The sequence below is a fragment of the Brassica oleracea genome, chromosome C8, assembly GCF_000695525.1.
Source record: "Brassica oleracea var. oleracea cultivar TO1000 chromosome C8, BOL, whole genome shotgun sequence".
Classification (NCBI taxonomy): domain Eukaryota; kingdom Viridiplantae; phylum Streptophyta; class Magnoliopsida; order Brassicales; family Brassicaceae; genus Brassica; species Brassica oleracea.
Window position 1 is genome coordinate 22,439,802 of NC_027755.1, and position 20,427 is coordinate 22,460,228.

Below are 20,427 nucleotides of genomic sequence, written 5' to 3' on the forward strand. Positions count from 1 at the left end.
TAAAAGATAAAATGCATTGTGTACGAACCGATCTCGAATCTCAGCCCTACAACCACTACTTACTCCCCATGTTAAAACGCCTAAGTAAACATGAGAAAATAATACTAAGAAGCCAAAATTGATCTGTTGGGCCATCGTTTTTTCGTGAGAACTGCTTCACTTATTTCTTAAGGGAACTGGGTGCTAAAACTCTAAGCATTGCGAGAATGCGAGGTTCCTTCTTCTATTTACTTTCATATATTTTAAAAAGGACTAATTTCATTTTATCATTATGATTCTCATATTATTAATATGCATAATATCTTTAGCGACAGCCATAGCTAACTTTATTCCTCAGTTTGAAATCATGAAACTCAAAACTATGATTACTCTTGTTCATTGTCTTACGTTGAATTCGAATTCTGCTCTAAACTATTGTTTCTAATCTTTTGATAATAAACACCATCGTATGGTATAGAAACAAAAACATATGTATAACTAACGTAAAGTTATGTCAATGTATAAAAATGAAAATAATAACAAACGTTAAGTCTATAATATTTTTTGTTAGCTAAAAGTATATATGATCTTATTGAATAAATAATTCGGTCGTCTTAATACAATCTACGCATCATCATTAACCCCAGTCTCTTAACTGGGGTAACTTCGGCTAAAAGACAGTTTTAATTTTTTTTAGATTTTAACTAAGAAATATAAGAGCTGTATCTTAACCGAAAAGTGTAAAAACAAAAAAAAAACAAAAAAAATGTCAAATCATGAGTTAAGAATCCCGGCTAAGAGACCGGGGTTAATGATGTCCTTAAGTATTAATTCCCTCTATTATGTCTTCACGTTATATGATCAATGAAGGTATATAGCGCACTGAATAGACCATACAGACGATATAAATAATAAATAAGCATGTGTCATGAGTGCAAGGGAAGGCAGTACACGTTCATGTATGTATGCAATATACATATGTATCATACTTTTAAAAAATAAAAGAATATAGTATTATTTGGTTAGAAACATCTTTGTAATGAAGTTTGTGCATGTATGTGTGTGAACTCTCTGACATAAAATATAAAATCTGTAATGGGTCTCAAAGGTAGATCGCGAATAAGCAATTATAGTATACATCCACTTCCATGAGTCCATAAGCCATAAGTTCCATAGGTACATATCCTACTTCCTAATAGTTAAGAACAACTTGGATGCATGGACTTCATGTTACATAAATGTCTATATGTATAACAAATCGGTCCCATACTTATTTTATAATCATATGTTAACGGTGTAAGCAAATATAATTATGACAATAAATTCATGTAACCAGTATTTTTCTATTCCAGGGCAGACAATCCTTGTGGTTGCTAGCTAGTGCTAAGATTAAAAACAATAGTTTAAATTATTCTCTACTGTGCTAGGGCATCTTATGTCTTACAAAGCCATCACAGTAGAGAATAATTTACTGCAAAATAGGATGAAGACAAAGTAAACTGACATTGTGCAGACAATAAGACAAAGTAGTCTCGCTAATTCAAGACCTTTCAATAACAATGAGAGGCTCAAAGAACTTGCTCAAAAAGAAAAGGCTCAAAGAACGTGTTTGCTGAAGCCAACCAATAATTCCACTGAAGGTAACCCCATGATATGACAGTGAGTATAATGATCGAATTTTAACATTACGAAGAATAACATAAAAAGATGAGTCTTGAAGACTCGCAAAGCAAACAGAGGCGCTCTGGGCTTGCAGAAATTAATGGATCAAACAAGCCAACGGGTTTATGAAATCATATCTAATTTATCTTCTCACTAGCTTAAGATGAGGGAAAACACAACGAAGATGAAAACAAAGAATGTTTTCATGTAATAGTCTTGTTGTCCTTGTCCCCCCGTGTGCCGGTGATAACCATGCCTATGCGAGTGTCCTCCATGGAAAGGGTTTAAGTCGCCAGCCTCCTTTTTTCTCTCACCATCGAAATGCCGCAGCTTTGACCTCTCCGTTCTTATGTGTATTTTTTAACCGCCAGACGCTGGCGCAGCGTTTGTCCACCGAACAGGGCTACCGTCAACTCGAGGCGGCTCAGTAAGAATACTAGTAGAATAATAAGCTTTGAAGTCAATTTCACCGTGTTGGTATGCCTTTTAACATCTCTGTTTAATCTACCTGAAATTTATTAGTTTTTAACATACTTGTAATACTACTAGTTGATTGGGAAAGATATCCAACCATTCTAAAATTAGTATTTATAATTTATTTTTAACGGATAGTATATTAATTTTGATAACTGTTTTGCTATTATTTCTAATGGATATTTGAATTTCTTAAATAAAAAAGATTGCTTTTACAGCCCTAGTAAACTATGTTACGGTCTAAATTAATACATTGTATTCAAATACATTGTCAAGTCTTCTTAATCTATTTGATTTATTAAAGTGGTCTATCCTTTTCAAGTTCTCGTTTTGTAATATTAATCATCAAGTGGGAAATCAATTAAAATTTCCAAATAGAATAAGTAAATATAGATAAACACTCAAGAACGTTGAAAGTAAAAACAGTGTTTCGAATTTGCAAAAAAAAGCATTTATAAACTTTTACTTGAAATTCCAATTCATTATTTATCATACTATATATATATATATATGTTATCATGCATGTTTTTTTTGTTTTTTACCCTTCACTTGTAAGAATTAAGTAATTTATGATATCATATACATATAATTTGTTAGTATATCAGGATGAAAATCCAATCTTCATAAAATTAATATTTGCAATTTGCCTTATTTTTTTGTAGGAATGTTACGTCAAATAGATAACTTGTGCAGCCCTAAACTGTGTTACGGACTGGAATACATTGTATTCAAACACATTGTCAAGTCTCTCTGACCTACTTGAATTTGTAAAAACGTGGAAATCAAATTTTCTGTGTACCTTGGCCGGACAATTTAGTACCAGCAACTGACCACAGAAAAACTATAAATAGAGGCATCTGAGACACAAACTTTCATTCATCAATACACACTAATTTAGATCGAAACTTGAGATATAAAATGGCGAATTTCTCCGGTTTACACATTCTCTTCTTCTCCTTCATCATAGCTACATGTATAAATGCATGCATACATTTATCTCTTCTCTGCAAATTAAACATTTCAAATAAATCATTTTTCTTAGGAGTAAAATTGCACTCATATAAACGTTTGTTAATTTGTTCCATGCAGAGAAAAATATGTAAATAACCTAATTAACTATTTTCGTTTGTTTATTTTGCAAGGTGCAATTTCCGTCGTCTCCGGTACAGTGTTTACCATAGTGAACCGCTGCAGCTTCCCCGTTTGGCCTGGAATCCTCACCGGAGACAACGGTGTACAACTCAACGGCGGTGGATTCGCCTTAACCCCAGGAGCTTCTGTCGACGTAGCCGCTCCTGCAGGCTGGTCCGGCAGAATCTGGGGCCGAACCGGCTGCAATTTCGACGCGTTCGGCACTGGGAGTTGCCTCACCGGAGACTGTGGTAACAAATTACAATGCTCCGGTGCAGGAGGAGTCCCACCGGCTACACTCGCCGAATTCACAATCGGTCATGGCGGCGCGATGGACTTTTACGACGTAAGCCTGGTCGATGGTTACAACGTCCAGATGGAAATCAAGACGCGAGGCGGCTCAGGCGATTGCCAAAACGTGGGATGCGTTTCAGACCTGAACAAGATTTGTCCCAACGAGCTAAGCGTTCTTAACGGGGGAAGTGTTGTGGCGTGTAAGAGCGCCTGCGAGGCATTTGGAACACCGCAGTATTGTTGCACCGGTGCATTCAATAAGGCCGAGACTTGTCCGCCCACGGATTACTCGAGGATCTTTAAAGCAGCTTGCCCCAAAGCTTATAGCTACGCATACGACGATGCTACAAGCACTTTTACTTGTGCCAATGCTAATTACTCCATCATTTTCTGTCCCACCATATAGTTTTCATCATCAATATTTATCAACGACGATTGGTAATTATAATAGTTATGTGTAATCGCTGAAAGAAATAAAAAAAGTTTTGCGGAATGAGATAAATTCCGCAAACTATAATGAATAAAACTACTTTTGATTTTACTCAATAAAAACAAATATTTTTTGGAACTTTGTTTACTTTTCCTCGTACATAAGAGCATCTTTAGAGCAGCATTACTGGAGGTTCCAAAAGGGTTTTTAAAGGTTTTGGGTCCCACAAAAATTGAAAAACCGGTTGCAAAAAGCTTGAATGAAGAAACGATCGTGGTGGGTTTTGTCAACTGTTCGCGGGCCCCACCGACACGTGGCGGCCCGCGATTGGTTCATTTTTAAATTTTTTTTTTTAAATCAGCCGAAACAAAAAAAAAAAAAAAAAATTAGAAACCCAAAAAGGGGTTTCACCGATAATGATGCTCTTATCCCTAGAACCCATTAGGGTCTCTTAATCATTTGTTTAATAATAAATTTGTGTTAAGAATTTTAGTTAAGAGACACTTTAATTTTTTTCTTCCATTGCAATTTTTTTAAGCAACAGTTCTTACAAAAAAAATTGAAAGAACTTAGAAAAGGAAGAAAGAACTTGAAAAGAAATATTTGATCTTGTGAATACACTTTCATTATCCATATCATTTATACAAGTTTCTAATAATACAACCTTTTGTAATGGACGTTGATGCTGCACTACGGTAGAACTTGACGACCTTTTAATCATCCAATCCCCACGACAGAGCTTGGTTATGTGATCACTTGGCAACTTTGGTGGAGGCAATGTCTTTCTTGGCTGAAGCCTGGATCTGTAATGGTTTAGTCTCGCTCAACACATCTCCGCCATATACATCACTGGTCTTTCTGTAAAATTAAAACATACTTATATCATACTTCTTGGAAGAAACAATTGATCATATACCAGAAAGATTAAAACTTTTAATTACTCACCAGAAAACACTTTCATCAACGTCCTTGACATGAGAATACAAGACATGTGAGAAAAAGAATACAAGACACAATAAAACTAAGGAACTCTATGGAAGAAGACGATTGACATCTCAACACAAGTTTCTAATCTTTCCAAAGAACAAAGAACAAAAAAACAAGGAAATGAAAAACTTGTGGAAGAAGAGAACCTAAAAACATGATTAATGCTTAATTGATGGTTTCTCTTGCTCTCGGACTATGATCAATACTCAAACCCTGCTACAAAGGGTGATGTCTCTAACTCAACATACAAAGGCTATACATATCACCTAACTTAAAAGTTCTGCAATTCACAAAAAGATCAAACCTTTACTTCATAAGAAACATGAGAAACTGGATTTGGATTTAAAAAAAAACAATGAGAGTAATCTAAGCACTTACAGTCATAACAAACAAAGCTGAAAGTGCACCAGACAAAACAGTAGCTTTGGGGTGTCGCATAGCCATCAGTGCCGCTATTATAAAAGTTTCATCGCCAATCCATACAAAGATTACACTATAAATTTTGTTTACTAATAAGAATGACTTTAAACCAAATAACGCAGACGAACCTCTGTCACAAGAATCATGGAGAAACTCGAAAACAGAGCATCAAATACACCAGGCCAAGTGGATTCGAGGTTCAAACCAAGAGCACCAAGACTGTCACCAGCATCAAGTCCAATTCGTTCAGTCCCAATCTTCAGATAAAATAAAATAAAGAACATAAAATCCAGATTCCAAAGTAGATAGAATCCAATTCGAAAAAGCAGAGATCAAAGTTTTTAAATTACCATTCCACGACGGCCAAGCTCTTTATCAGATCCTTCCGATTCCTTGTCAACCCCAGATTCCTAGGCCCAATAATCCTTAATACCTAAAATCGACTGGATTCATAAAAATACGAATCTATGGAGGAAAATCGAATACCTGCGCAGAGATGGTGGAAAGAAAGATGAAGCACTCATGTTTGGACAGCTGTCTCATAAGAAACGTCCCTTGTGTGGCTTCATTAAGAGACGTGCCTTCCTTTTAATGTATTTTTCATTTTCTTTTTAATTACAATTACCCTAAGATACATGCTTAAGAGATGGTGCTCTAACCAACTGAGTTATTGTGCTGAGACGGCATAAAATGTTATTGTGCACGTACCAATCGAATGCAATTGTGCATTATTTCTTTGAACTTCTCGATAATACTTTTTCGGTGTAAGATTAATAGACAGTTAATTTTCAAAAAAAAAATAATAATAACAGAGGGAGTACATAGTTAAGACAATTTTTCTTGTTACTATTTTGTTTTTCTCCATCCTAAATTCTCCATGAAATAACATTCTCTCGTGGATCATTTCTTTGTAGTAGTCTATAAACAGAGATTCTCGGTTTTGAAATTTATTAATTAATACTCCATCAGTTGCCGAAAGAAAGATTTTATAGAGTATTCACGCATATTAAAAATATAATAAATGTTTACAATTAAATTTATTGTTTATTTTAATATACAATTTCCAATAACTATCAACCAATAGTATTTAATCAATTCAAATATTTTCAATTAATGTTTCTTACAAATATACAATTTATCAACATTAACTATTAGAAGTACTTTAAAATTCTAGAAAATCTATTATTATTTTTTTTGGTCAAAAGAAAATCTATTATTTTGGAACAAAAAATAACTCTAGAAAATCTTAATTTTAGGAACGGAGGGATTAGTGTTTATTAAATTATCAATTATTAATTTATAAAGTTTATAGAGTACTTTTGTCTATGCACGTTTTTCTTATTCTATATTGCATAGTAACTATAGATGCTGAATGTTTCCTGAATATAGGTTGAGAATACAACGTTTCTTATATAAGCATGGGATAATCCTAATAAGATGTTCACAGAATGTACGAAAATATAATATATATATATATACACAAAGATATAGTGAAGATATGAGCATATCTTTATATAAACAACATATTTCAAGACTTTTAATCTCTTTTCTTTGATGTAATCAGATTCGATCAGAGATATAGACATATAGTGAAGATATCAGCTATTAACTTTTTTTGTGCACAAATCATAATACTAATGGAGAAAGGTCTCAGATTCAAAGTAGCCCACAAAAGAGTCCAAAACAGAATAGATTGTAGGGAGAGCTTAGCTAACACATCTGTTTCCCTATTGAGATTGCGAGAGAGAGATATAAGGAAATTTTGACGAAAGTAGAGGAAATTTCATGGATATCACAGACGATTCCATGAATTTCCTTAACCGATTGTTGTTATAAGCGTTAGATTACCGGAGGACATCCAGAGAAAAGTAATCCTATTTAATGAGGGTGAGTCGCACCGTGAGGGCTTCAACCATAAGGGGAGAGCTCATGAAGTCTTGAATGCTTGATCACGAGTTATTAACTACATACAATTATTCTCACCTATTTAGAAACGCTTAATCTCTTACTGGTCGTTTTTTTCTTACTCTTCTTTTTCGGTTGTGCAGAATAAAACCTGAGATTTCTGAAGTTATAAACAGTTTTCTAAAAAATCATAGTTTTTAATAAATATTCACGTGTCTTACTCTCTTGCATCGTCTTTCAAATTTGACTTTAAGTCATATAAAAACATATTTACATTCTAACATTACCAATATCTTGGTCGGATCAGAACATATAGTATCAATTGTAGAAACTCGTTGGTTTCAGGGTCATTTTAGGTTTATTGATGGGGTATTTACGTAGCGCTATGACTAGTGTAACCGCGCAGTAGTTGTGGATACGGTTGCGAGAGTTTGCGGATGCATGTGGTTGCGGTTTAAAGTGTTTTAAAGAGATTTGGTACAACTGTTAAAAACTGGTGTATTTGCAGGATACTTATGACTAATTAACTACAAAATGCAGCAGCTGTTAAATAATAATTAACAATATTTATATTTTATATAATTATAAAAGTATTAAAAATCATAATATTATAATAAATATAAAAATTATATTTATAAACTTATACTATTAAATTTTTTAAAATGATAGAAAATATTTTTGTTTTGAAATTTTATAATATAAATTTAAATATAATATATATATATATATATATATATATATATACATTTTACTATTTCTATTATTTCAATTTTAAATTATTATTGAATATTTTGTTTTATTTTTATTTTTCTAAAAAAAATTTACCCTTCCGCAACCGTTCATAGCCGCAAATGCTAGCTGAAATCACCTTTTGATTTTAAGAGGTTCAAAGCGGTTAGAAGCGATTTGTAATGTTTTCTATGATTGTTTCAAAACACCAACAACCGCAAAAGCCGTTGGCAGTGGAAAAGTTAACAGAGTTGAAGTTACCAGTTAGCCCCTAAACAACAGAGGCAAGATGAAACAACACTCAACAATATATACTATTTTTAACGGATACAATTTTTTCTTTTTTTTTGTTTTATTTGATTTCTAGTAGATATCGGAAACTCTTGAAATCAAATAGATAACGTGTGCAGCCCTTAACTATGTAACGGACTAGTAGAATACATTATATTCAAATACATTGTCAAGTCTCTCTAATCTTATAAAAGTCGTCTGTCCTTTTCAGTTTCTCAATTTTATGATATGAATCATCAAGCGGGAAGATAAATTAATTTAACATTTTAGCAAAAAATTAAATAAATTAATGTAACTAAGTTTTCCAAATAGAATAACTAAAATATATACAAAAAATCTGAATAAATGATTGTGTTTGTATTAAAAAAAACAAATATTTGTGATCTTTTACTTTAAATACTATAATAAATTTATATTTTATTAAAATCTAATAATAACTAACATAAATTTATATATATTATCATGCAAATTTTGTTCTTTTTACCCTTTATTCTGAAAAAAAACAATTATGATATAATATGCCCATGTATACATATAATTTGTTAGTAAATCAGGATGACAATCCAATCTTCATAAAATTAATATTTGCAATTTGCCTTATTTTTTTGTAGGAGTGTTACGTCAAATAGATAGATAGCTCAACGTCGGCTATCTATCTCACCGTTGTCGCCGCAGCTTCTTCTAACCCTAGCGCCGCCGATTCCTCTAAACCCTAGCGCCGCCGATTCCTCTAAACCCTAGCGCCGCCGATTCCTCTAAACCCTAGCGCCGCCGATTCCTCTAAACCCTAGCGCCGCCGATTCCTCTAAACCCTAGCGCCGCCGATTCCTCTAAACCCTAGCGCCGCCGATTCCTCTAAACCCTAGCGCCGCCGATTCCTCTAAACCCTAGCGCCGCCGATTCCTCTAAACCCTAGCGCCGCCGATTCCTCTAAACCCTAGCGCCGCCGATTCCTCTAAACCCTAGCGCCGCCGATTCCTCTAAACCCTAGCGCCGCCGCTTCCACTATTTCCGAACAAACCGTCGCCCTCGCCACCGTGGTCACCAACGTTCTAAACACTAGCGCCGCCGCTTCTTCTAAACCCTAGCGCCGCCGCTTCTTCTCTGTAAACCTTAGCGCCGTTTCTCTGTAAACCCTAACGCCGCTAAGTCATCAATCTCGAGGAAAAGATGAACATAAAACGTTGTCTCTATCAATTTACTCATTCTCACCGTTTCACGTTTATTTTTTCAGATCTATAACCGCAATGACGAGTACTCCAACTCCTTCTGCGACTGGAAGACTTGTAAGTAATTTAAGTCGTCCGGCTTTGTCTTCCAACTGGACGACTTAGTAGATGACTTAAATATAAGTCGTCCATTTGGAAGACTTTCCAGACGACTTAATTATAAGTCGTCTACTAAGTCGTCTGGACTTATATTGTTGTCTTTGATTATTTTGCAGACAAAAAGGATGGATATTCCAGAACTCCCCCGTAGGTTATACACATCAGGGGAAGAGCCAGAAGCCCACAATAGCATTTCGTATCATACGGATAACAGCAAGTTGCATACTGCTCTTAGGAAAGCTCTTACTGATGACGAATTTGAAGAGCTCAAGGAGTCGAGTTTGGGAGTTTTCATCAAGTTCAAGGAGCAGGGATTTGGTTGGGCTTCAAGGCTGGTTCACTACATGCTCAGTTTCAAGCTGGACATTAAGAAGAAGTATGAGATGTGGTCTCTCGTTGGTCCAGAACCTTTGAGGTTTTCACTGTTAGAGTTTGAAAACCTCACTGGTCTAAACTGCGAGTACATCGAGGACCTTGAGACACCAAAATGTGACGTTACCCCAGAGATGGTTTCTTTCTGGGGGATGCTGGGAGTTCATCTGGAAGCTGGGCCAACTACTGATCAGATAATAGCAGCACTGAAGAGATGCGGGGATTGGTCCAGGGAAGATCGCAAGCGGCTCGCGTACCTCTCCATCTTCACTGGATTCATTGAAGGGAGAAAGTTTTCAACCGCTACACGATCTACTCTGGCAAGGCTAGTGATGGATTTAGAACGGTTTGAGAATTATCCATGGGGGAGAGTCGCGTTTAAGGTGCTGATGGACTCTTTGTGGAACAAAGAAATTGCTGGCTGTTATCCATGGGGGAGACCTTGCAGCTGGGGTTCCGTGTGAGTATTTCCTGCTCGATGGATTCATCTTCAAAGATAACCAGCTGTTTGTACCGACTAGCAGCTTGCGCCTACAGATTATTAAAGAACTTCACGGAGAAGGCCATATTGGCCGCGACCGTACGTTGAAGTTGGTCACAGATTCTTACTTCTGGCCGACGCTGAGGCGCGATGTCGAACGGGTTATAATGCGTTGTACTACGTGCCAAAAGGGGAAGGGTCATGCGACCAACGCTGGCCTTTATTTGCCCTTGCCGATTCCTACGCAGCCGTGGAGTGATATAAGCATGGATTTTGTCCTTGGACTTCCTCGAACTCAACGTGGGAATGATTCGATCTTTGTCGTTGTTGATCGTTTTTCAAAAATGGCACACTTCATCCCTTGTAAGAAGACGACGGATGCAGTCCAGGTAGCACAATTGTTCTTTCGGGAGATATTTAGACTTCATGGGCTTCCACTATCTATCGTTTCTGATAGGGACTCGCGGTTCATAAGTCACTTTTGGCGATCTCTTTGGAAGCTTCTCAAGACCAGCCTGAATATGAGTTCAGCGTACCATCCCCAGTCAGACGGTCAAACTGAGGTTGTCAACAGATCCTTGGGTAATATGTTGCGTTGTCTGGTCGGCGAGAATAGACGTTCGTGGGACACTATCTTGTGTCAGGTGGAGTTCGCTCATAATCATGCACATAACCGAAGTCTTGGGTTTTGTCCGTTTAAAGTGGTCTATGGCTTAGTACCTCGCGGTCCCTTGGCTTTGACAAACCTTCCAACGGCGGGTGAATTTCATGGGCGTGCTGTTGACTTGGTGGACGAGCTGACCCATCTGCATACTCTCGCGCACGATAACCTGGTGGTAAGTTCGGCGAAATATAAAGCAGCTGCGGATAAGCATCGTCGCGAAGTCCATTTCCATGTTGGCGAGTTTGTGTGGGCTGTCCTTAGCAAAGAGAGGTTTCAGACTGGCCAGTACAATAAACTCAAGCCTAGGAAGATTGGCCCGGTCGAGATTGTCGAAAAGGTTAATGCCAATGCATATCGCCTTGCCTTGCCTCCTCATGTTCATACGGCTGATGTCTTCAATGTGAAGCACTTGTTCAAATTCGAGCCTGACGATGACACTCTGTCCGGATTCGTGGACGAATCTCTCGTAGGGGGGGAGACCTGATGTAGCGTACATCTCCTATTGGTGTTTGGTTTTCTTTATGGTTTTCCTTTTCTTTCAAAGTTCCTTTTCTTAGTTAGATTTGTTTTCCTATTTCGTTTAGTATTATAAGTCTCGTATACGAGCTTATAAATAGGGAGCTTTGCTTATTGTTTGAGACACAACTTTTACATTGATTTTATATAAAACTAAAGCTTTGTGTTAAAACAACTCTTAAAACATTACTTCTGGACATTCTCTGAGAATTCAACGGACTTAAGAAGGCTTAGTTAACGGGCATTCTCAGAATTCAATGTTACCTTTGCGTTATCAGTTACTAACGGATACTTCCCCTCCGTGATTTTCTTTCTTCCAAAACGCACATGCCATATAAACACACATGCGTTTTCCTTCGTCATAATGCATGATGCATGCATAGTTATGCATAGAAATCAATTTACCATGCCATGCATCCTCTGGTGTTTAATTTTTTCATCGTCGTATATAAACGGCGACTCTTGTTCGTATATATGTTATTAAAACTCAACCACATAGTCGTTATGCATCTTCTGAACATAATCAAATGAAACATTAACCTTGAATCTCCAAAATTTTAAGAGTCCATACTTAAATACAGATTTCTAATTTATTAAAGAAAATTATTGAAGTTTTTGTAAAATTTCTGCCCTGGAAATCTCAGGTTCGATTATTTTCAACCGAAAAAAAAGAAGAGGCGGAAAAAGATATGGCCATGGTGGATCAGAACATATAGTTTCAATTGAAAAGAGTCAGTGGTTACATGGCTAAACAACAGAAGCAAGAAGAAAACAACATTCTACTCCTTAGCCAAACATCTCCATAAAGAACTAAAACTAGCAGCAAGCCACAAATGGTTAAACAAGTCGGCACTACTGTAATTACAGGACCTGTTTTAAAGTAATGGCTTTTCTTTTTAGCTGATGCAGTTAAGATCAGTGTTTTTGGCTTCTTTTGACTGGAATTTGCTCGCTTTCTTCATTCTCTTTGCAGCTTGGACAAACCCCACAATAACTTGCAGCTCGTCCATTTGCTTAAAACTCATAGCACAGTTTTAAAACACAGAAGAAGAGAAATCAAGTGAAAGCTCAGAAGGGATATATAATTACCTGAGAAATAAAGTGTCTCTGAACAATGTCAACTAGTTGCTCTTTTGATGGATTAGGGATCGCATCCACCTACAAATATTTTGTGAGTTTATTATTTAAACTCGAGAACATACAAAATATAGACCTCTTCTTGAAATCAACTTACGAGGTTGAAATGTCGCCAGTATTTCAGCAAAGCAGGCATTTCTAGTTTGCTAAGATCAACTTTCTGAGTGAAAGCATATAATATCGCATCAGTAAACGTAAGATTAGTCGCGTTTATGTTCAATGGTACATAGAATAAATCTCAAAATATGGAATGCATACCATGTTTTGAGGGGGAGTAAAACATGAGCTTTTAGATTGGGAGTCAGATGACAGAGACCTGCTCAGGGACTTGTGAGATGACCGAGATGATCTCTGACCTCTTTGCTTCACCTTATGAGGCTTCAGTGTGTCTTCAGATGCTGGGAAAGAAACAACTTGTCATAGAAACAAGACTGAGAAAATCAGTTAAAAGGTTATTGCTTTCGTGCCCAAAGAACAATATTACCAGCCAGTAACTCATTCAAAATTATTTATTTTCTTATGCTGAAAAAAAAATGGAAAAGCAGTATCTTGACTTGATGAAAACAAGGAACCAAACTTACTCATATCCGAACCATTCATGTGTGTGTGTTCGAAATCAAGATCATCGTCATCTTCGTTACCAGTAGGAGCTTCAAGGACACTAAGCGCATTCCTCTGCAACTTTACTTCTATTCCATTTGTCAACACCTAGAAACAAGAACTGACATATTCAATTATATATGCTCCAGAAGAAGGAATCTGATATGTTTCCGTATAAATTATTATTCTTATTTACATAAGAAAAAAAAGGAGACACGAACTAGTGGAATGTGATTTCACTATTAAGTAAAAGATATTCAAAGTCGTATATATTATTCGGATTATTCCTTAAAGTTTAAAGCTCGGATATGGCGAAGTTACTCCTTTTTGGTCCACATACACAGAAAAACTTACAATATAAACATATCAACAGAAGTGACACTGAGTGCTTGGGGACGAAAATGACTCAACTAAGAAAGAAAGAACATTACATAAAGCTCTAAAACAAATGATTATCATTAATCAAAGCCAGTTAAAATTTTAAAAAGCCAGCTTGAATACCATAAGGTGGAGATAAAAAGGAGAATATTGTCAAGGAACATGATGTTTTTTCTAACAGGCACGAAAATAAAGTTGCCTTCTTTTTGCCTAACTTAATGTTACAAACTCAACCCTAAAAATGATTTCCTGAAACTGAGCCTGAATCTCAGCAAGAAACATCAAAATTAATACTACTACTAAACATGTCTCAGAAGCTTCATTAGCTACAAACAAAACTTTAATCCCAAGAAAATAAAATTAATAACGAAAACAAAAAATAAATGTTGGATTCATGAGTAACCTAACTACCTAATAAGAACACCAAATGCAAGGTTTAACAATGTAATTAATGGTAACTTAAATGCTTACATGCATGCAAGTAATCAGTCGCCAGATTTCAGAAATTACATATTTTAACAGTGACAAAGACAATAAGATTTGATCATTCTTCTTCTCATCACACTATTAACTCTTGGTTTAATGATTAGACGCAAGGAGTTACAATTCGATGAGAAACATTCTTATCTATAAGACTATAACTAGTAAATCGGATCTCACTGATGATGTAAAATCAAAAAAAGGAAGACATTCACCAGAACTAAATCATTTTCAGAAATTTAAGAGAAAAAAAAACGAAATGTGAAATTCAAAACAAAAAAAAAAATCCTAAATTCTATTCATCGATGGTTCAAATTTGCTGATATTAAGAAGTTGCAGATCAACCCTAGATTAGATCAAAATGTTTTAGCACTTTGATTGTATTTTCACCAATTAGGGAAATAAATATTTAGTTCTTTTAAATCACTAACCAGCCAATGCCAACCACCGAGGCCGACAGCTTTTTTAACAACACCTTGAAGACCAACAAGCACCGATTTCGTACGGTTGTTTCCGGTCACCACCACTTTCGTATGAACTGGCAGAACCGATAACTCCTCTTCGCTACTGCTGTCTCCGCAAAAGCTCTGTACTTGACGAAATCCACCATTAACGTCTCCTGAGCTATCCACAGCTTTCAGCATTCTTCTTCTTCTTCTCTAATCCGATAGAAGATCATGCATTGCCAGAGAGAGTAAGAGAAAAAAGCAGAGTACTATGGTAAAGTGGAGGTAGCGAGAGGAAGATTAGAGCGAGAGCGTTAAGAGCAGAGCGCATCATTATCGGAGGTTTTTAGCAATATAATAACCAGTAGTCACGTAACTTTTAACTAAAAAAGTTAGGAACCGGTTCTTAAATAAGAGTTTTGAGAGCCAGTTCTTAACTTTTTTAGTTAAAAGTTAAGAAACAGGTTCTTATATTCCGATAAGAACCCCACGATAAGAACTCCCAATAATCAACGGGTTCTCATAAACGGGTTCTTAATTCGAAATTCTTAGCTCATGATTTGACATTTTTTGTTTTGTTTTTTTTTCAAACTTTTCGGCTAAGAACCGGTTTTTATATTTCTTATTTAAGAGTCAATTCTTAGATTTTTTTTAGTTAAAAGCTAAGAAACGGTTTTTGACCGAAGCTAAGAACTCCGTCCTAAGAACCCGGGTTAATCATGTTCTTAAATAGCGACCGGTTTCCACCACGTTGGCCAGTTAGAACTCGCCGCGTAAGCATTGTTCTGAAACTATATGCGTTATTAGGCCTATGCGTTATGAAGAAACAGAAACCGGTTTTTAATTGTTTATTTGGATATAACCGGAGGAGGGGTACTTTTTTGTAAATTTAGACGCGCGATTGACCTGAATGGTTGACTAGTGTTTAATAAAGACAGGGGCGTATGGGACCCATTCTGAGGTGAATGACGATTGTAATCTTATACACATCACTTTTTCCCATTATTTGTATTTCCTTTGTACTTATCTTATAATTTTCTCTTCTGCTATAATTACTCTCTCCAGTTTCAATAAACATTTTTGGTAGAAACCAAAAAAAAAAGTTTTTAAATGATATTTATATTTTATCTCCAAAAACTACCATGGTTTATAAAAATAATGAGAGCATTATCAAGTATCAACGCATAGTTTTAAACTAGTTTTATTAATATTTTAATAGTATTAAGTGATATAATTAATTTTTAATTGAGTCAGTAAAAATGGATAAATCTATATATAATTGAGTCAGTAAAATTGAAATTCTCCCCCAGTATATATATATATATTGAATAGAAATCATTCTAACTTTTTCTACATTTTCTTTCATGTTTTTAATTGAAACTTCCTCTAGATACCAACAATAATGGTGTTCAACGTATGAAAAAAAAAATAATGTATGACTTTTAAATACCATTTATGTTAATTAAAAATCATGTTTACAAAAAGTATCAATATTATGAAAACCAAATCCATTCAATACAATAGATATAAATTCACTGCATTGTAAGAGTTTTCATTGGCACAAACCAGCAGGTTGTGAGTTTTTAACCCAAAAAAGCAGATATGAATTTTTTTATAAATGATTTTTGTTTTACTAATATAAAAAGATAAATGTTTTTTCCTCTATTATAAATTACACAGCTTTGGATCAATTATTTGTCCATCACTTTTATGTGGTCATTGTCACATAGTCACAGTTTACAATGCCCCACCCACCCACAAGTAAAACCGTCCCCATATCTGGGGAAACTATCAAAGCGACCCCTCACCAAAAACCCCTGCTTCAATTATTCATCACTTTTAATGCTTACCATTTCCCTCCCATCATAAATCAAATTCGTACATACTTCAAAAACATATTTTCAGGTTGTTTTTAACATTCAAAACTAAAGGGTGAATTGTGATCAGTTGTAAAACTTTGAGGGGTTTATAAGAAAGATCTTATAACCCTGTTGTTTTTGGAGTGTTATGTTTGAAGCAGAGGTAGAAGAGAGTGTAATGCAGTGAACGCAGAGAGTTTAAAATGCTCAATAGCCTAGTATTGAACGAAACAGAAGAAGAAGTTGAAGAAGAGTTTTCCAACCGGAGATATATAACGCCCAGAACTACATGGTTTGTGAATTTTCCCTTTGACCATCTTTTGATTGCTCTCTAAATATTGAGTTCTTTTAGCTGATCGAGTCGATGTGTGATATGGTTCTTCTGATTTTTACCATCATTAGATGGTCTCACGTTTCTTTTTACGGATGTTGACTTGAGGTTTAATTTACTGCACATCCGAGACCTTGTTCCTGGTAACTATTGTGAATTCTTGGTTAAGATTTAAGAACATGACAATCATAAGCATCTTTGGAGATTTTCGAGGAAGCCCCCAATTAGAGGCATACTTCAACGGCTTTGTTCTGAGATTTGCTTCATCAACATTCTTGCCGCACATGTTCCCTTATTTTTTTTTCCACTTGGACTTTTGTGTAGATAGTAAATAATTAGTAATGGAACATGTTCCGGGGTCTCAGCCAGCTTGGTGCCTTGAGTTATTTGCTATGGAAATGGCTTCTGGACGGACCTCTTGGGGGAAACGAATCACTTCACTTCCAGGACTTGAGATATTTCTTAAAACTTGAAAGATTAGTGGGTGCATCAATAGGTTCTAGCCAGAAGAATATTGGCATGGGCCATTCTTTCATGGTGGGGTGTGAGGACAGTGATCAGGAGACCTTTCGGTAACGTCAGAAGGTATGGTTTCGGTAACGTCAGAAGGTATGGTTTCGGAAGCCTGAAACAACTAGTGTTAGATTATCGTCTCAGAAGTCACCATCTTTTCTTGTACCCACCATTTAAAGGCATTACCTCTTAGCTGATCAATGGCATAAGATAGTCTCTCTTTTTTCAGAATGTTGTTGTAGTGAAACCATTCATCAAGGTTCCTCTCCCAAAATAGGTAACTTCTTCCTCCTGAAAATGTAAAGAGTTCAATTTTATCAACAAAAGATTTATGATCAAACCGAGAATTAGCAACATGATGAGTATGGGTTTGAGAAGTTGGATGTTGATTGATCCTTGAAGGATCTGGTGGCTTGGGCTCGAGATAGACAGCCTCTGGTGAGTCTCCAAATCTCCTTTCTCCTTGCTGTGGACGTTGGACTCGTGCCTTGTTTCTTTTCCTCAACTGAGCAATCCGATCATTGATCTCTTGCAAAGCTGTCAACTGTTGGTTCTGTTTGGCCATCTGACTTTGGCCGTGTGTTTTTCCTACCATGGCTTCCTGAAAACACTCTCAAAGATCAAGTGAAGGTATGGAAAATCCTGGTCGAATCAAAATAAGAACCAAAAATGCAAGCTAATTAAAATTAAACCGAAAAATTGCAATTATGAACCGAAATGAAATAAACTGTGCTAAAATAATTTTTCCTTTGGTTTTCTCAATGCATAAACGAAATGAATCAATATGGAATGACAATTAACACAAGTGAAAAGAAAATATGGAAAGAAAACTAACACTTAATTTTTTTGAATTTTCTTATGCAAGTAACCGAAAATAGAAACAAATATGTATACTTGAACCCAAAATGATATAAACTAATCTGAATGATTTTTTTTTAATGCAAATAAAAAAATAATGAAACAAATATGGTACTCACTAAATTAATAAAATGATATGCTCTTTTACTTTTCAACGCAAGAAACAAATATGGAAATGCAGATTTTTTTTTTTTTAAATGAATGCACAAAATCTAAATATGGCAAGTGGAGCTGGGGGAATGAATGCAAACAACTAGACAAGTATTTCTAAAGAATTTCGTGGATCAAACTAGACAACTTCTTCTTCTTTAGTTTTCTTTTCTTAAGAACAACAATAACAATGCAAAAACTGTTTTTTTTTTAAAATGAAAACAAATGCAAAAAATATGAATGATGCAAGGAATGAGTTTTTAGAGTTTTATAATGCAAACAGAAACAAATATGAATATGAATCAAAATGATAATATGAATAAAAACAAATAGAAAAGGGATAGATTGATGGAGATGGGATCTTTGTTGCTGGATGTGTATCACTCTCAACAAGGATCAATGGATGGGAGATGAATGAAGATGGAACCGGTCTTGCTGGATGTGTATCACTCTCAAGATCGATTAATGGATGGAGATGGGATGATGGACGCCACAAAGCTCTGTGAAAGGAGGCTTTGATAAGTCAAGTTGCTCCAGAGTTGTTTCTCACACACTCAAAAGACTTAGAACAATAGTTTTGACAAAACTAGAAAAACTGAATAATTCATACTACTTTCAAAGATGGGTGATTTTTCTTTGGAACCATGAGTTAGATACTTCCTTGGGTATATCTTTTGGATCTTAGATCTTGTGAGTTCTGGTGCAAATTTATCCCTCATGACTTTCTTAAGATCTCTCCACGTTTTGATAGATGGCTCCTTGTAAAACCATCTATCATCTTCTTAATAGTCTGGAAGGTGCTGATGTCGTGCATAGACTGAAGGAAAAAGAGCTGTTGGAGTTTTAATGCTTGAGACTCCAAATAAGGCAGTTTGGTGATAATGGGGATCTTCTTATTCCTATGTGGGCTGGTGCATGGGATGAAGTTGTAGAACTCTTCTGGCTCGTGTATAATGTCTCCTGGATGTCTTGGTTTTGTCTGGACGTCGTCTGGTTCTCCTGGTTGGATTGGAATTGCTTGGAATGGATCAAACCGAAAGATTGTCCAATCTTTCCGTAAATAGCTCCGGTTGGGTTTAAGTGATTCTCCATTGAACCAACTGATCTCCTGTGTTCTGGTGCAGCAAATGACTTCTGGAATACCTCCTGATTGGTTAAGATGATCTTCTGGTTCCCATAAATAGCTCTGGGTCGAACCAAGTTGAATTGGTTGAAGACTTTCCATAGATGACATCGGTTTGGCCAGTTCTGGGGAATTGATCATAACTCCTAATTTACGTGGCCATTTCTCCTGATCTTGGGCTTTCTGGAAAGCTGATAAACTCCTCTTGACTCCTATGATGGGTTTTACTTCAGGCCGCTCCTTAATTGAGCTTGAATCTTCTTCTAAAGTTGGGTATTCGCAGATGTTTGAGACAAATATGTATACAGTACAGTAAGATCCCTTACTATATTAATATCACAATTCATCATATTGTATAGATATTTTTTAAACAAAATATAAATAACTAAAGGAAAAAGCGTGTAGAATGAATTCAATAAGTGACTACTCGTTGGAAGATTACATATCTGCTTTGATGGGTCAATGTGTGGGGGCAAATCCACTAATCCCATTTTCCTGTTATGTTCAATGCACTATACAGTTTTGAAAACAAACATGAAAATTAAAGAAAAAATGACCAATGAAGATAAGGGGCCAACAATAATTCCAAGTATAGTTGATTGGTATAGCAACCAAATAATATGCTCACAAATATTAACGACATATTTCAAATATGATAGATTTGCAGCTTGACTGAATAATTGAATAAGTATTGTGATTTGTAATAATAGTGTTATGAAAATTTCAAATAATTTAAACAAAAGTTTAAATCTTATTCACAGAATCATGTATCAACAACCGACTTGCATATATTTGTTGTCACAATGTTATCAACTAAAATTATTTTGTTAGAAAACAAACAAATAAAAAGAATAGCAATCATTAGATATGCACATGATAATATACACAC

The 20,427-nt window shown here is 35.6% G+C and overlaps 2 protein-coding genes and 1 long non-coding RNA gene across 5 annotated transcripts; 1 reads left to right on the forward strand and 2 right to left on the reverse strand.

Annotated features, from left to right (window-relative positions):
• The first annotated feature begins 3,008 nt into the window (after nt 1–3,008).
• Nucleotides 3,009–4,029, forward strand: LOC106310520 (pathogenesis-related protein 5-like). Its single transcript, XM_013747753.1, has 2 exons — nt 3,009–3,088; nt 3,258–4,029. The coding sequence occupies exons 1-2, from the start codon at nt 3,034–3,036 to the stop codon at nt 3,944–3,946; spliced, it is 744 nt and encodes a 247-aa protein (XP_013603207.1). The 5' UTR covers nt 3,009–3,033; the 3' UTR covers nt 3,947–4,029.
• A 611-nt stretch (nt 4,030–4,640) lies between these two features.
• Nucleotides 4,641–5,895, reverse strand: LOC106310940. 2 transcript variants are annotated; one of them, XR_001263891.1, is made up of 6 exons: nt 5,864–5,895; nt 5,728–5,787; nt 5,506–5,634; nt 5,336–5,409; nt 4,916–4,938; nt 4,641–4,828 (listed from the first exon to the last, which is right to left on the reverse strand). It is a non-coding gene; the product is annotated as an uncharacterized LOC106310940 (long non-coding RNA). The 2 variants fall into 2 exon arrangements; XR_001263890.1 differs by having other exon boundaries at nt 4,916–5,409.
• Nucleotides 5,896–12,361: 6,466 nt separating this feature from the next.
• On the reverse strand, nt 12,362–15,017 carry LOC106310211. Of its 2 annotated transcripts, none has more exons than XM_013747442.1 (6): nt 14,690–15,017; nt 13,382–13,508; nt 13,059–13,198; nt 12,898–12,960; nt 12,753–12,821; nt 12,362–12,676 (listed from the first exon to the last, which is right to left on the reverse strand). In XM_013747442.1, exons 1-6 carry the CDS (start codon nt 14,900–14,902, stop codon nt 12,560–12,562), a joined length of 729 nt encoding a protein of 242 aa, XP_013602896.1. In that variant the 5' UTR covers nt 14,903–15,017; the 3' UTR covers nt 12,362–12,559. The 2 variants fall into 2 exon arrangements, with proteins under 2 accessions (XP_013602896.1, XP_013602895.1); XM_013747441.1 differs by having other exon boundaries at nt 13,059–13,213.
• Nucleotides 15,018–20,427: the final 5,410 nt, after the last annotated feature.